The following is a 17849-nucleotide window of genomic DNA, read 5'->3' as shown; positions in this document are numbered from 1 at the left end:
CCGTGAAAAATGCCTAGCCTATGGTAGGTGCTGCGTGGATGGATTAAGAGCGAGATGATGGATTGATGGATGAAGGGATAGATAGAGGGATGGATAAAACGGTCAGCTGGATGGATTGGACATCAATATTTTTAAGGAGCAGACAGGATGGAAATTTTATATAGTACCAGTTTCACAAAAATAACAGTTATAAAATTTTACTCAGTGTGCTGTTGAGATGACCACTGAGCTATGAGCTTCAATTCAAGATATGAAGCAAAAGGAAAATGATGATGCCCCTCGTGGATTCTGACAGAGATGATGTAGTCCTTGCAGAAAAAAAAAGAGAGAGAGAAAGTAAAAGGATTCTATTGATTATTGAACCACCTGGCATTTTGAAAAGCAAAAATCACAACAGTCCTTGTATTCTCTGCTTCTACAGGTCACTGGGAACAAAATGACATCTCTAAACTTGGCCACCATATTTGGACCCAACCTGCTGCACAAGCAGAAGTCATCAGACAAGGAATTCTCGGTCCAGAGTTCAGCCCGGGCTGAAGAGAGCACAGCCATCATTGCCGTGGTGCAGAAAATGATTGAAAATTATGAAGCCCTGTTCATGGTAAGTGGCCCTTCTTTGGCAAGACATCTCAGTCAACTGCCTATTGATTGCCTCTCGGTGGCATAATGAAACTTAGGCACAGCACCTTCTGCTCCATAGTGCTGGTCATTAACTGAATTCATTGGAAGCCAGGCAGTTAATAGAAATTTACATACCTATGATGTCACTGTAAGTTTGTGATTTCCTGTTTAAACAAACATATCCAAATTATAAATTTCATTTTGTTGTCCCCTAACCAACGGTCATGTTTTGGAATCATTTAATTCTTTATATAGCAGTGTCCTTGCCCCCCAAATTGATAAAACTCTTCTTTTTGGAACTATACGTGGCCCTCGTGAATTCATGTATTTATAACCATCCTCAGCAAGGGCACCTCCTCCAAGGTCCATCTGGACATTTTGCGTCCTGCATGAAGCTTTACCTATCTTTCCTTTGTCCTTCTTGCGTCACTTTGCCATGTCACTTCTCTGTCCCTTGAACCCTATTACTGTTCCTATTGATGTTTACCTTATTCAGCATTGTGTTGAAGTCATTTTTGACTATTTCCCCTAGTAGATTATAAGCGCATTTAAAACACGGGCTGTGCCCTTGTTATCTCCTCTCTGTATCCTCTGTACACTTTTGGAAGGCCCTCCATCTGACAGGCACTCAGTAAACACTTTTTTGATTTGTATTGAATTACCAGTTCCTGTTTTCCTTCAAAAAACTGAATTGCTTGCTCCAACTTCCCTTGGATCATTAGAACAAATGCCAACTCCCTTCTATGTCTATTCACCACTCGTATTGCATGTCAAAATTTACAGGAACTTTCTCCATGATTCTTCTCCGATTTCTCTTTTGAATTTACAAATGCTCACCATAAATCTTACCGATTCCACTAGAGCCTTTTGTGGCTTCTTCAACCAAGTATGCTAGTTCCCTCTTTTGAATTTCCTTAATATTTTGTCTATATTTATCAAATGCCTTGCATTAGACTTATTTCCATCCTTGCCTTATATCAGTTATATTTTGTGCATTTGAGAGCCAGTAGTTTCGAATATTTGCCCTCTCTGTCTCACCTTTGTGATCATGACCAAGTAATTCAATATTCAATAAGCATCAACTTCAGCTTTTGTGAAATGGGAAAAAATTAAAATATGACCCATTTCCTGGGGTGGTTCCCAGAATCATTTGATATGCAAAAGCATTCTGCAGACTGCACAATTCTATGCAAATGTTAATTAATAATTGTATTAGTTGGGCAACACAAGTTGGCTCAAATCTTAGTACTTCAGCACAACAGACATAAATATCTTGTTCACATAAAGTTTGATCAGATGTTTAGCGGACAGCGTTCCAGGTGGCGATTTAGGGACCCCAGCTCCTTGCATCTTGAGACTCTTCAATCCCCTAGGGCTTTATGGGCCAAACCTAGAAGGGACATCCATCATGCCCACTCCAATCCCATTGGCCAGAGCTCTGCCACAAGCCACACTTAGCTGCAAGGGAAGCTGAGAAATGTATTCCTGCTGGATGCCCAGGAGGAAGTGAAAATGGATTTCCACAGTGAAAAGTTCACTGAGGTAGAATGGTGTCTTGCTCCTCTTTGAGTCTCTGAGGCACTGCCCATGTGTTGCATGCAGTCAGCTCTCAAAAAAAAGTGGAAATATTCATGAACTCTATATAAATTTCACCCTTCAGCCACAATCCTCATATTTAATTACATATTTGGACGAATCAGATGTCTGAATTTTTCAACATTTTCATCAAGTTTTAAGTCGTGTATCATCTTGCCAAGTAGTCTTGGCATGCTTCATGCTCTCTAGATTTTTTTTTAAGACAAAATAATACCTCTTGTCAATCTTAATTCCATTCTCTAAATTCTGTATTCTAAACAAAGTTCTTTATATGAAACCGAACCATCAGGTGTTCCTTTTCACCTCAGATACTAACAAATCTCTTCCTGGCCTCCTTGAAAGTCCAGTTGCTGCCATTTTAGGTGTGCCATTCCTCTCCTTCCATTTCCTGCTGCCTGGATTATTAAGAACGGTCGAAGAACATCAATACTCCATCTTTTCCAACATTTTCCAAATCTGATCTTTGTTTCCCATTCCCTGCAGAGACTGATATCGAGATTCTCTTGGGTAATAGCTCATATTTGTGTTCCCCAGTTGTGATCTATACTTCTCAACGAGGCCTTCCCTGGTCACCTTGTCTAAAATCCAGCCCCCCTACCACACCACCACCATACACACACATATCCTCACTTCCTATTCCCTTTCCCTGCCTTTTCTTCTTAGCACTTGCCATTACCAATAAGGGTTTTACTAATTTCTTTTGTTTGTGTTTCCCCATTAGAATGCGAGCTCCCTGACAGGGTGAATTTCTGCTCATTTCCACCTAACTTTCTTTTTAAAATTTATTTATTTATTTATTTATGGCTGCGTTGGGTCTTCGTTGCTGTGCGAGGGCCTTCTCTAGCTGCGGTGAGCGGGGGGCCGCTCTTCATCGCGGTGTGCGGGCCTCTCACTATCGCGGCCTCTCTTGTTGCGCAGCACAGGCTCCAGACGCGCAGGCTCAGTAATTGTGGCTCACGGGCCCAGTCGCTCCGCGGCATATGGGATACTCCCAGACCAGGGCTCAAACACGTGTCCCCTGCATCGGCAGGCAGATTCTCAACCACTGCGCCACCAGGGAAGCCCCACCTAACTTTCTTTACTGCATTACCCCTATGCCTGGTACATGGTAGAAACACAAGAAATATTGGTCGAATTAATGAATGATTCACTGGTAGCTCTGTGACATACGATTTCCATATTACTAATCCTTACTCCTTATGAAAAGGTTTGGGTATGGAAGAATTAAGGATACCTTTCTCAGAGTAAGTTAACCATTAACGTAAGCATTCTTGGTCTCCTTAGACAGATTATGAGAATTGTGTGTTGAGGAAAGGGACAAGGAAGTAGGAGGAGAGGTAGGACAAAGATCCCAAGCCTGTGTCAATAAAAAGAAAACTGGCTCTGGAACCAGAAAACTTTGCTATAGTCCTATCTTTACTATACATTAGCTGTGTGACCTCATCTTAGATTTCCATTTCTTTAGTTATCAAAGGACTAGGTTAGAATGAATGATAACCAAGATCCCTTCTAGTTCGAAAATCTGCATGGTTCTATGCCCTAGACCTAGCTTCACCTCTTTTTTTAAATTAATCTCATCACTTCGTAGATTCTTTTGGCATATCTGGCATTTCAGAATCTAGTTTGTTATACCAAAGCTGGTGGCTGGTTGGCAAAGCAGGTCTGTGTGGATGGACAAAAATTCAATCATGTCGATAGCTGTTTCATTCTGTTTTGTTTTCAGAAGCTTTCAGAATTAGCACAGTAATTCCAAACAAGGAAGGATGAAGCTAGACAGGACCTGATGGTTAAAGGTGGTTAGCAATTGTGCTGTTTCACAGTCCTTGGAAGGGTTTACAAGCTCAGAGAGGGAGGCATCGTTTTCCATTGGCATCAGAAAGGAAGACTTGTTAGAAAAGGTGGCTGTGAGTTTGTCCTTGAAGGCAGAATGCATCCTAGAAGCAGCGATTCCATTGAAGAACTGATGGAAGGGATATAAAACCCCACAGAGGCCTGGCAGGGACCCAAAGCTTGTTCTGACTGTTATAATATCCTTCATTTCCTCATGTTGCACTGCCTCTCCCAAGTGGCCAGTATCCGAGTTAATGGGAAAGGACAGAAAAGAACCTGGCCTGGCCCCATAATGCAGAAAAGATAACCAGATTTAGAGGCTGACACACAGTTCGAGAGTGTGGCTAGGACAGTCTTTTTACCAGTTGTTTGCTTTTCAGGCACTGGGTTGGAAATCCTAGAGCTGGAAAGAGGTCATGAAAAGAGCCATCATGATCACTCTAGCAAGAGACCAAGGCAGCAGATCATAATCGTGGTTCAGCAACTTGAACACGCAACAGTCGCAAGAAAAATGTGTCAGACATTCAGATTCCTGGGCTGCACTCTAGAGAATCAAACTTAGTAGCACTGAGATGGGGCCCAGAATCGTGTACTTTCTAATGAATACCTCCAGGGCATTCTGATGGTTTCCTAACCGCATCTTGGGAAACTCCCAAGACGGTGGGAAGACCGTGAGCTTTGGAATCAGCTCCCAGAATTCACATCTCTGCTCAGCTGTGTATTTGCTATGTGATCTTGACCCTATGCTTACCTTCCCTAAGTCTTCATTTATTCTGTTGGAAAAAAAAATGAGATGAAGCTTTACAGGATTATTTTGAGAATTAGAAATGACATCCTAAGGCACTTAGGACAGGAACTGACATATACTAGGGACTCCAAAAAAAAGAGAGAGAGAGAGAGAGAGAGAGAGAGAGAGAGAGAGAGAGAGAGAGAGAGAGAGAGAGAGAGATCACTGCTATTATTATAAGAAATTGATCAGGTGCCTGCCCTATCAAAGCACCTCCAGGTGTCACCTTCGCAGTAAAACCTACCCTCACCATGCTGTGTAACACTGCGACCTGCTCCCACACATATATACTCCTAGCCTTTATTCTTCTCTTTCTTTTAGCTCTAGCACTTACCACCTTCAGCTCACTGTATATTTATTTATTATGCTTGTTGAAACCTAATGGAATGCAAACTTTATGAAGGCAGGGATTTTTGTTTGTTTTATTCACTGATATCCACAGCACCTGGAAAGTACTTGGCAGAAAATGGGTGCTCGGTAAGTATTTGTTACAAAAACATACTGCGATAATGTATTGCTAGAGAAAAATGCATTTTTGTTGTTGGTTTGTTTTTGGTTTGGTGCCCATACTCCTTAGATCCCCCAAACTTTAAATCATAACCCTCCATTTCTGATATCAACAACTAGCTAAAAATTGGAAAACATAAAATGATGCTGTCTCTGGGAACACTGGAAATAAAAGAGAGGAATCATGCATATCTAGAAACGGTCAGTGTTATCACTGTGAGGCAGAAAGCATTCACCGACTCAGTCATGAACACGTTAATTGTTCTGAAAGTTGTGCCTTCTGTAATTGATGTCGGAAATGCCAGAGAAAATTCATCGTGGCTCTTGGAATTACTAAGAGCTTCAGAGCAGAGTGGAGAAAACAGTCAGCTCAGTCTCAGGGCTGTTACTACTAGGGCTTCTTTTTTGGAGAGAGGGAAAGAGGAGAAGGCACCGCCCTTGTGGGCTGATGGAAAGTGCCGAGTGCTGTGGAGACGTGGGAACGCCAGCGCGTTCCCACCCTGCTGATTGGTCAGCCTGAGCTGGGGATTAGCATAGCGCACGTGGGAAATTTCCAATGAGAGCTGCTGGGAGCAAGGGTCAGAGGCTGTGACGAGGATTCCAAGCTCAGAAGCCAAGCTGTGCTCTGTGTTCCCTTCTTTCCCGGCACAAATTACATTTCCTTAAAACTCCTCTCACATGCCAAGTCAAAAGGAGTCAAGCAGTAATCCAGGTCATCAAACAAGAGACCACCCCCATCCAGATAATTATATATGATTTCCATTTCCCTTTTTATATAACCACTGTTTTTAAAATAACCACTGTTTGTGTGCCAGGGGTCGGGCTAGTCATTATGTACATCATCAGCTTATTCTCAGTTGCGCCACCATCTCACCAGGAGCGAGCCAAGCTCGTTCGCCTAAGTGATGCAGCAACTGAGTGAATTATTTCTACAGTGTGATGCCTCCCCTCACAAAAGATGAGGTGCTTTAATGTGACGTCTCAGCTATGGAATTCATTTGGCTGGGGGTGGGCGGGGGAGAATATTGTAACCAGTTTGAAAATGGGGCGGAAAGGGGACCTTCAACAGCATTAATCCCTCTGGACTGATCATAACACCGACCCAGGTGATGTCCAGGCCAGCAGATGCCTGTGAGAGCCTGCTCACCTTGTCCCTGTCTGTAGCGACAGAATGCATGTACTGTTGGTGACACACGCAGGTGGAGAGGGGCAGAAGCGTATTACACCTGAGCTGTTTCCATTTCCTTTAACCTGTTGTCGTGGAGCAAAGACTGCTCCTTGCTCTTCACCTTCCTCGAGTCATCCCCCATCACAGCTCCATGAGTCCTGGGCTCTTCGACTATATTTGTTCAATAATGCGCCCCAACTGCCCAAAACGCTGCCTGGCATGTGTCAGGCACGTGAGAAAAATTTCTTGAACGTAATGCATTCTGCCCTTTAAATGCACTGAGACCTCCTTATATAATATTAAGCCATCCTCCACACCAGAGCTAGACAAAAGTTCTAGGCCGGGCCTGCCCATGTTTGAGCTTTTGCTCCCATAAATAGCCAAAGTGATTTCTCTCAGTGTGTTTGTTAGCTTAAAAAAATATCATCATGACTTCCAATGACATGACTTCTGCTGGGGACTGTTAGAGTTTAAAATGCAAAGCATCCTTCTTGGTTCAGTGCCAAGTGGTGGACTGGTGTGAAACACCTACACAAGTACCGTACAGTAGGACTGGGTCCTGGGAAGTGCTCTTTCAGATGCCCTTAATGGTTTGTTACGGTGACTTAGTAAATGGAGAAAACTCAAACCATTTTTCACTCTCTCTGGTTTATGGACTAAAATACATCATAGCAGTTATGGCCCTAGGCAATCATTCAAGGTTTCATCTTTAATTTGATAGGGTGGATTTTAATTGTGACAGTTTTATTCCTTCATATGTGCAGTGTTTACATTTTTTCTCTGAAGCAGGACAGTCCGACGTTCTTTTGGTTTTTGAAATAGCATTATCCTTTGAAGGAATATATGAAAATCTAAGGAGTTGAGTCTCCAGATAAAAACAACCATAAATGGTACCATTAGAAATTATCTTAAGTTACTAAATAGTTGACTAAAACACAGTAGATTTTTTTAACATCTTTATTGGAGTATAATTGCTTTACAATGGTGTGCAGTAGATTTTTTTGAACATCTTTATTGGAGTACAGTTGCTTTACAATGGTGTGTTAGTTTCTGCTGTATAACAAAGTGAATCAGCTATACATATACATATATCCCCATATCCCCTCCCTCTTGCGTCTCCCTCCCACCCTCCCTATCCCACCCCTCTAGGTGGACACAAAGCACCGAGATGATCTCCCTGGGCCATGAAACGCAGTAGAGATTTTGATTTGAAACAATAAATTGTAAGGGAAGAAGCCCTTTGGGATGGGTTTGGTTCCTTCATTTAAATGTCCAGAATTGGTTGATTAAAAAAGGTAATGTGTTTTTCACTATCCTACTCCTTAGTTTTCATTTCACTATATACAAAATTCCAGAAGAAAAAAAATCTTGATTATTGAGTCATACTTTTCACTTTTAGAGTTTTCCTGTTAATGGAGACAGTAGTTTAAGAGCTTGTTAGAAAAATTCTGGTGCGCCTCAGTTGGGAAAGGAAGTTTATCTTCCAACTCTAGAAATTGAAATGAGTAGCAAGGAAATTTTGCTAGAGCCTGACATTGGTACTACTTATAAGTAGAGAGAAGCATCTAGACAAAGGCAACATAACCAGTGTACACCATGAAGACCAATAATTCTGGGTTATTTATTATTATTATTTGTAGCCATTCCAACAACATTTATTCAGCATCCGCTGCATAGAAAGCACCACCCTACCCTGTGTTCTGGAAGAGTATAAAATTGAGTGAGTGAGTGAGTGCGTGAAAGGTCGTGGATATGCAGGTAGGAGTTTCAACTGCAAGGTGGAGAACAATCAACTATAGGTGGTGGCAAACATCAGGATTTATTATCTCACATAATAAGAAGTCTGGGGGCACAATTTTAGCGGCTCACTCACACTTATGCTGTCTCTGGTCTGCCATCTTTAGCTGCAAGAGGCCACAGTCATTTCCAGCACCTCTTGCAGCTATTATCACATCCAGTCACAAAGAGATGTTTTCTCTCCTGCATCTCTTGTCAATATGGAGGAGAACCTTTTCCAGAAGCTTCTGTAAGACCCCCCCCCCTTAGGGTACCTTGGCCAGGATTGGTTCATGTGATCTTGGCCTAGCTGTGAAGGAGGCCAGCTGACAGAGAACTGCAACCTTAGGACCCTCTGTCAGCTCCAGGTGGTCAAGTCAGATAATCCCTGCCTTGTGATGATGTGACCAGCCCAAAGACTTGAGGTCTGGCACAGGAGAAAAAGCCAAAATGGAGAAGCTACACAGAGTCTGGCTTCAAGACCATTGCAATTGAGGGGCCAAGAGGTCATACACTGTAACTCTAGAAATCAAGGGGTGGTCAAGAACGGAGACATATCGAGAGGAAATCCCATAACTTAGTTACCCACCAGAAGTGTTAGGCAAAAGAGCAGAATGATGTTTCTTTGCAAGCACACGGGATAAGAGGTGGAAATTGATGGCTGTTAGTCAAGAAAGAAATCTCAGAACAAACATTGACCATCTCCAAGTTATCTGCTTTTATTATTTTCTTTTAAGTGTTTAACTTATTATTTTGTCTATTTCCAATAAAATCTTTTATTGTAAAGTTCTTTGCAACTGGTCAGGTACTTTCAAATTTGTTAGCCCTTTTGATCCCCATAACACCTCCATAAAGGCAAAGGGGACAGATAGGATATGCCCGGATTTTCAGATTCAGGAATAGAATCCTAAAGAAGATGGTCGACATGTCCAAGTTTATATTAATTATAAGCAGCAGAGACAAAACGGGACCTCAGGACCTATCGATTCTTGGTCAGCTATTCTTTCGACAGCATCCTAATTACTGAAAAGGAATGCATATGTGAATGATCTGCGTGGATATTTCTTCTTACCTACTGTAAGCTGCTGTTTCTATTCAGCTCTGACTTTAGTTTCTCTATTAAGTATCTAAATTAATAGAAAATGAGTGCTCATCCAATTGAACTGAGCCAGTAGTTTGAAATTTTTATTAAATAGTAGGAAATGAAATGTGCAAATGTGGACAAAGTTGACAGGAATTATTGGGAAAACAGCACTGGATGCTGTAGTATGAATATTAAAAGTCAGTTCCAGGCATCGTTTCAAATTCTCTACCTTCATTTTCCCACTGGTTCCAATTTTCTGAACCATTCCTTTATTAAAAAACAAAAACAAATGTGGTTTTATCATATGAATTTTGGAAGCTGCCTTAAATCAAAATGGGCTATAAATAAGCTAATTAAAATAATGGATTATGTACACTGTAGTCAGTCTTGCATAATGCATAGGAAAATATTATCTACTCTTCCTGCAATACATGGATCCACATTTTTAAGCTATATTTTTTCACTTATTTGTAAATAGTGTCTCCAAGCCAAAATGATATCGTGAGTCTTTTGAAAAGAAACTGTAGATAGGTTTATAGCACTGACCCTTTCTATTTGCATTTGTTACCAAGTAAAGGTCACATATGCTACAGAAAATAAGCCTCAGTAGCTATAATTGGTTGGGAATAAAGCCTAGCTGAATGAATAAAAACTCTGAATTGCAGAAATTATGCTATTTCTGCAAAACTTTATGGCAAGTTATTTTCAAATAATGTTCCTTCCTGTAACCTATTCTAATAATGTATGTGAGTTGATAATTTATCATTAGACACACCATATACTCTCAGAGAACTAATATTGTGATGTGTGCACCACGCTGAAGGCCATGCACTCCAGTTATTTATTCTTAGTGGGAATGGATTTGGTACTTGGAGCAAAATTTTTTATTACATGTCTAAGCATAGGAAATTTTAAACCACCTGGACACAAATAGAAATAGTCTTCCTAATTTGCTCATGGAAGATTCTTTTTAAAAAATTCAATATATACATTTTTGGCCTATATTATTTTTTGCTTTGCTGTTCATTTTTTTTAATGAGTTCTCTCTCTCTTCTCATTTGCACCCTTTGAATATTACTTTTGGAAAAACTGATGTAATCAAGTATATCTGTTGGGTCATGTTGTTTGTCAAAATTATCAGCCTTTTTATTTATTTAAGGTATTCAATATAGTAAGAGAACAATCTCTCAGCCTGGACCTAAAAGTCCTGCCCCTAAGTCTTCTCCTTCCATTCTCATTCCCAGGCCATTGCATTTGGTCACAGAGCTTTAAATACCATCTATATGTGTCCCCCAAATCTCTACGTTCAGCCCAGGACTCCCCTTTAACCCCAGATCCTTATTCCCGATCACCTGCTAGATCTTTCCTTCATTTGGATGTCTCACAGGCCTCTCAGTCTTATCCCAATGCCACAGCCCTCATCTTGACCCCCAGCCTCCTCCTCGTCCTGCAGCTTCTCTACATCAGTTAACAGCAACCCCATCCTTCCCGGTGCCTAGGCCCCAAACGTCGAAGTCATCCTCTCTTCTTCTTCCTCTCCCACGCCCTCTCCCTCTTCCTTCTCTCTCTCTCCATCCAGTCAATTAGCTAATGCTATCGTCTCTACCTTCACTGTCTCCAGGATCCAGATACTTCTCATCCGCTCACCATGCTGGTTCGGCCCTCCATCACCTCTCTTCTGGATGTATCGACAGCCCCCATCTGCACTCCTGGCTTCACCCCTTGCTTCCCTACAATCTCCTAGCAACTCAGCAGCCAGAGTGATGACAAGTCATGTTAGTCCTCTGCTCAAAACTTCCAGGGGCTCCCCACCCACTCAGATTGAGAGCGGAAGTCATTATCATGGAGTAAGACTCCACAACATCTGGCCTTGGTTACCTGACCTACTTCCTACCACTTACCTTCTTCCTCTCACTCTGTTCCAACCTCACTGGCCTCCAAACTGCTCCTGATTCAACATCTTGCTAATTCTTTCTTCCTTCTGCTTGGAATGATTTTCTCCAATTCCTTCATCTGCTACACTGTCAGTTTCTCTGACAATCCTGTTTAAATTGCACCCCCGGCCCAGGATTCTTCATTGCCCTTCTTTGCTTTATCTTTCTCCATGTGATCCATGCTATGTTTTCTGTTTATTTGTTTCATGCCAGTCTTCCCATACTCACTGTCAGCTTCCAGGAGACATGGATTCTTGTCTGCTTGGTTTGCCGCTGAATCCCAGCATCCAGTGCCTGGCGCTCAGTAAGCACTCACCAAATATTTATGTAACGAATTAAAGGAATGAGGTGGGGAAAGGTCAGTGAGAAGCACAGCGGTACTGAGGTCGCGGGCGTGTGACGATGACTGCTGGGGAGGAGATGGGAAATACAGATTGACGCAAGCAAGCAAGTAGAGGGCTTTGATCAAAAGGGGTTTTGATCAAGTGTCTTGATCAGAGCATTCTGACAACCACATAGAGGAGAAATTTGATGTCCAAGTTGAAGGAAATAGTACACAAGTTAGCAAGCTGTTGTATCAAAGCCTCATCAAGGATGTATCTTTCTTTTCAACTAAAAGCTCAGACTAGCTTAAGGAATTTGGGGGCTCACACAGCTGAACAATGCAGAGCAAATGTGGCTTCAGGCATAGCTTTACCTAGGGCTCAAGTGATGTCAAGAGAGCCCTTTACTTTCTCTCCATTTCTTGGAATTGTTTCTTCAATTGTCAGCACAATCCTCAGGCCCTGTGTCCTGTCCCTCTGAAGTCTCTGGGAAATTCTCACAGCTTTTCATTGCTTCTGGTGAAGTCACATGCTCATCGCTCAGGCAACCATGGTAGTCTGGGAGTGGAATGATCATTGACTTAGGCGAGGTTACACCTCACCCTCCAGCTGGAGGTGGGGGAGCAGTTAGTTCTCCAGAGGGAACTTGGGGTATGACTGTTATGAGAAGAGGGAAATGAAGGCTGGTAATGGCCAACAGATGACCACTCCAAAGGGGTAATGAAGACTCAAACTTGGATCATTGCAGTTGGAATGGGAAAGAGTGGGGAGAAGTAACCAGGCATCACGGAGATGAAATCAAATAGATCTCCCAGCTCTGAACAGGGAGGGGAAAGGACACAAAGAAGCTTGAATCCCACCCAGATCTTGAGCTTGTGTGACTAGGGTGACGATTCAGAATGAAGTAGGAAGAATAGATTTATGAAAGGAGGAAAGCATTTTGTTGCTTTTTCATCCCTGTTTTTGTTAATAAAATTGTTTCCAGCTTCTTAGAGCTCAAGAAGAATTGAGTTCTGCAACAGGCAGAAGGCAGTTCTTCCACCAACACTCGTTCTCAGAAGACATGTCCCCACAGTATTTAAGAGTCTTGTCTCCGAGCCCACGTGTGAGAGAATCAGACTGAAAATGTATTTTCCCTCAACAGTTTGAATTTCCTTTGCTTGAGCTAACAGCATCTCCAGAGTAGAAAACCACTGGAGCCGAGTTCAATCTTTTCTCCTAGAAAAAACTTCTACATGAGTGATTTAGGATTGTAAGGTCATCTTCTAATGCACCGAGGATTAGGCTTAGAGAAACACATGAAGCTCATCTATAACACTCTAGTGAATGCCTCATCAAATTACGAAGCAAGAAACTGTTAATTGCTGATAGACCAGGAGGCAAGAAAGGAGTGAAGGCAGGCACTGAATGACAAAGTGGCATGTGCAAATGTACTAGTCAACATTTTGCTTTGAGCGTTTTCTATTTGCCAGGTGCTTTTCTAAGTTCTCAACATGTAGTAAGTCCTTTACTCACCACATCAGCCCTTTGTGGTGAGTACTCTTATTATCTCTAGTTTACAGATGAGGGCGCTGAGACCAGGAAAGGTCATATACCTTGCCAAAACTCCCACACCCAGCAAGTGGGACTGGGACTCAAATACAGGCAGTCTCCCGGGCTTCCCTGGTGGCGCAGTGGTTGAGAGTCCGCCTGCCGATGCAGGGGACGCGGGTCCGCGCCCCGGTCCGGGAGGATCCCACGTGCCGCGGAGCGGCTGGGCCCGTGAGCCACGGCCGCGCGTCCGGAGCCTGTGCTCTGCAACGGGAGAGGCCACAACGGTGGGAGGCCCGCGTACCGCAAAAGACAAAAAAAAAAAAAAAAAGCAGTCTCCGGCTCCAGGGCCTGTCCTCAGTAAACTGATCCCACATTCCAGAGCTGCCCAAGACAGTCCTAACTTATGCCTGTTGTCTTGGCATAGTTCTAAATATGAACTCTAGAAAGTGTCCCCATTTGGACACTAAATCATAAACACCATTCCTCTTAACCGCGATATTTTGCTTATTCAAAGCCAAGAAAATCGAGTCTGAACAACAGAGGTACCCAAATGGTTAGGCTGTATCTCCAGTCGCAAGTGGGGTGACAATTCACCCCACTTGAATTGAAATGACTATTGAATATGACTATTTGGTAGTCATCCAGTTTGTCCTAAGAATGAAACTGGCTGTATGGGTTGGTGTAGGTTTGGTTTTAACCAACAGATCACTCTGTTTTCTTACAACTTTTAAGGCACCCTTTTATATGCTACTGTCAAGTTGCCAGTGACCGAAGTTCGCCTCTTTCTGGAGCGGTTTTATTTATGCCTCAACATCTGGCCCCTGCAGGTTCCCCCGGATCTCCAGAATGACGTGCTGATCAGCCTGTTAGAGACCGACCCCGATGTGGTGGACTATTTACTCAGAAGAAAGGCCTCCCAATCTTCGTGAGTATGCCAGTTTTTCCATCTTCTAAAGCCGCCTTGGGGATTTCTATTTTCACTTCCAAAGAATTAGAAAAGTTTACATAACTCCACGCAGGGTGACTTGAGTGGAATTTTGGTGACTTCCTGGCAAATCTGATCAATCCACCTAAACAGAAAATGCTCGTCTTACCAATCCACTTATCAAATTAGAAACTGCTTTATGGGATTTTTGTTTCATTTTTCTTTTTCTAGCCCCTTGAGGTCCTTTGGACCGTGTTTACTGGAAAAAAAAAAAAACCTACTAAATCACACTGGCAGGAAGCTCAGGAACTGACAGCTATGTGCATCAGTGATTCCACTTCTAGAATCCTAAAAACTGTGCTCAGGGGCCCCTAGGGCTGCGCCTGGATGCATCTTACGTGTGTAACTTACCTACGGGACAGATGCATTAGCAAACCACAAGACAGGCCTCAGCCAAGCCGTAGGTACCCATGAAATTAGAGATGCTCACCCTCTTAACTCTCCCGCTCTTTATAGCTAGCATACTTTTGAGAAAAATGCACGCCGGTCTACACAAGCACCCATGTTTGCAATGAGGAAAATACAAGGCTTGCTGTAGGCTACGGTTAGCCACCATTTTTCCCCCAAAGGAGAAGCACTGAATTTTCCCATTAGTCAGATTTTATGATTTATCTTAACCATTTGCTATAGAGGCAGAGTGTATGGGGGTGAACTTTAACAAAGCTAGCTGAGGGGATAATATTGCGTCATGAACCAGGAGTGATGTTGCCACCATGACACCAAACCTTAAATTTGTGACAGGAAACGTTTCCTTCGTGAAAGTATCGTCTTATGCTGTGCCTGTTAATCTACTGCATCTCAACAATTCTAACACACATTTTCCCCCATGTTTTATCATCTCTGAAACTGAGGTTAATCTCATAATCAACAACATGTCTTAAATTAATTCGTAGCATTTTTTCCCTCTTAGTCATACATAAAATACTGTAATGGTATGTCTTATTCAATGGTATCTCAGAAACGTGGACCCATGTTAAATTCTTCTTTTGTACTGATGTCCAACCTGATGTACTAATTTTCATTTAAAACTATTTCAGGTATTTAAAAATTACATTCTTTAGAGAAATTTGGTGGAAAGGAATTGCACACTGTTTTGCTCCGTGTCCTGTAGAACAGGGACGAATTTTTAAGTGGATCGTCCTTTCAAGAGCACTTTTAAAAATCCATTTCTGTGCCAATCATTATCAAGATAAATTCTGCTTCAAGTAAGACATTCTGCCAGGATTCAAACCCTAAGAGCCCCGAGGGAATAAAAATGTATTCAAATTGTATACATGGCCTGGTATTTCATGGTCTTGCTTTTCATATCAGAGAATTGGGCTCACTTAAAATTTTCCTAGATTCCTAACTATCATCAAGGTGGAGATTCTAATTTAAACAAACAAAGGGCTTTTCTTCATAGGAGATCTTGTGCCACCAGAATTTAAAGGAACTCACTTATTTCCCTCCCCTGTGCAAGAAAACAGACATGGCAGCCTTTCTCTTTGTGAATCCCCCATTAAGCTGCCTTTAAAACACTTCTCTGTGGGAAAGGTAGAAAACACACACCTAAAAAACCCACTGATTTTTGACTTATCGAATTTCTGCTTTTATATGACATTTTAAAATATATGAATATTATACTTTGAAGAATAGATGTTAGAAGTTATTTTTATGTGGTCTTCAATACGCTCTTTGCATATAAATGCCACGAAGTGAGCCTTTCCTTCTCTACTCTTAGGAAAAGGAGGAAGCGTACTTATTAAGCCCATCCCAAACTGTACAATGGTGCAGCCTCTTCTGTTCCCTGTCCCTATAGGAATAAGAATTGTAAGGCCTAGGCAAGCTGACCCTACACCAAGATCTTAGGGGAGTGTCAGGGTTTCAAGAAAAGGAAGGTGAGCTCACAGGAGCGCCGAAGATGTCAGAGACTAGCACTATTGAACCGAAAACATTTGGAGAAGACTTTCTCAGTAAGGAGGAGAAGGGAATGTTTGGTTTCTTCCTCTAGGTGCAGGCCAGGTAGCAGCCCAGAAGGTTGATGACGCTACCGTGAGGTGAAAATACATACATTAGTAACTAAATATTTATTTTTAATGGCCTTTTGAGGCTTCAAAAGTCCTAACCCTCGCGCTGTAGGTAGTCTCTTCGTGCTTTAAAGGCGTGCTTCTCAGACTTCACTGTGCATCCAGATGACCAGGAGATCTTGTTAAAATGTTCTTTCTGAATCAGTAGGTCTAGGGGAGGGAGTCTGAGAAACTGCATTTCTAACAAGCCCCCAGATGATGCTGTGATGCTGCTGGGCCATGATCCAGACTTTGAGTAGCGAAAGCTTAAAATCTCAAGGCATATTCTTTTCTTTTTTCAATACTTATTTTACTGAAGTATAGTTGATTTACAATGTTTTGTTAATTTCTGCTGCACAGCAATGACTCATTTATACATACATATATATGTACATTCATTTTTGACATTCTTTCCCAGTATGGTTTATCACAGGAGACTGAATAGAGTTCCCTGTGCTCTACAGTAGGACTCTGTTGTTTATCCATTCTCTGTGTAAATGCTTACATCTTTAAGAACTTGCAGACTTGTTGAAGGAGGCCTACAAGGGTGAAGATGATATGTGCTGAGCCCCTGGTTCTCAGCCTTGCCTCCCGTTCGAATCGCTTGGGGAGCGTGAAGAACGGCTCTGCCTGGGCACCCCCCCTAGAGATTTGGATTCATTTATTCCGGGGTGCAGTCTGGACACTTGGATTTTTAAAAGCTCCCCTGTGCTTCTCACAAGCAGCCAGGCTAAGAACTGCCAGCTGAGAGCTGCCCCATTTAGATACTACATATTTACTGTCATCCGGGGACTTGAGGTAGGTGATTTGTTACATTCCAAAGGGGTCTCTGTGTTGACAAAGAAGGGAACCAGCGCTCCAGACCATAGATCCACGTGGAGTTTCGATATCTTCTGAGAAGAGCAAGGATTTGCAGGGAACTTTGTAGGCTGGAGAGCTTGTCAATAGGCCTGGATGTTTGGGGAGCTTGAATCAGGGCCTGGTCATAAAAGTAAATATGTCAGCTGGTTGGGGACACGATAAGGAGGCTGGCCAGCACAGAGGGCAGAAGCCCTTAAATAGCAAGCTTAGCAGCGGTGCTTAAATCAAGAAGCAGCGGCAAAGAATTACAGTGATGATAGATCATGGTAATGACAGAATACAGTGGTGACAAATTATAGTACCCCAAATGCCAGACAGTGCTGGCCACACTGACATGTCAATTATCCATCAATAGCACACCCTTCTATGATATAACGTGCTGGTTATGAGCTTTGGATTCGGAGCCAGATTGCCTGAGTCCAAATTCCAGTTACACTGCTATTAGCTGTGCGGTCTTGGGTAAATAAATTCTTCTCTCTCCGTCTCAGTTTCCTCATCTGTAAACTAGAGATAAAAAGTCACACTAACTTTATGGAGTTGTTCTGCTATTAGAATAGAATCTGGTTTTTAAATAAATGCTTAGTGCTTGTTAGTGATTATTATCACATTACTTAGAATTTCACCATTCTGTTCCTTTACAACTACTTACCAAAAACTTGGGTGTCACTAGATTCTACCTTGCTGTCCATGAGATAACAACCTATGAAGGCAATATGGCGCGAGAGAACCCATCCACGTTAAGTTGTGGCACTGTCTTGAAAGGCAAAGCTCACCTGATCTAATGGGCATCAGGATGATG

The 17849-nt window shown here is 42.3% G+C and overlaps 1 protein-coding gene across 4 annotated transcripts in view; it reads left to right on the top strand.

Annotated features, from left to right (window-relative positions):
- The window catches only part of ARHGAP6 (Rho GTPase activating protein 6), a 491723-nt gene that overhangs the window by 461214 nt on the left and 12660 nt on the right, over nt 1-17849 (top strand). For all 4 annotated transcript variants that reach the window (XM_007129261.4, XM_028492520.2, XM_028492519.2 and 1 more), the window contains exons 9-10: nt 422-601; nt 13987-14084. In XM_007129261.4, the coding sequence (XP_007129323.1) occupies nt 422-601; nt 13987-14084 (278 nt within the window). The remainder of the gene's footprint in view (nt 1-421; nt 602-13986; nt 14085-17849) is intronic.

Source organism: Physeter macrocephalus, chromosome 7 (assembly GCF_002837175.3).
Source record: "Physeter macrocephalus isolate SW-GA chromosome 7, ASM283717v5, whole genome shotgun sequence".
NCBI lineage: Eukaryota > Metazoa > Chordata > Mammalia > Artiodactyla > Physeteridae > Physeter > Physeter macrocephalus.
Note: the sequence above shows the minus strand (reverse complement) of the source record. Positions and strands in the feature narration are given on the sequence as shown.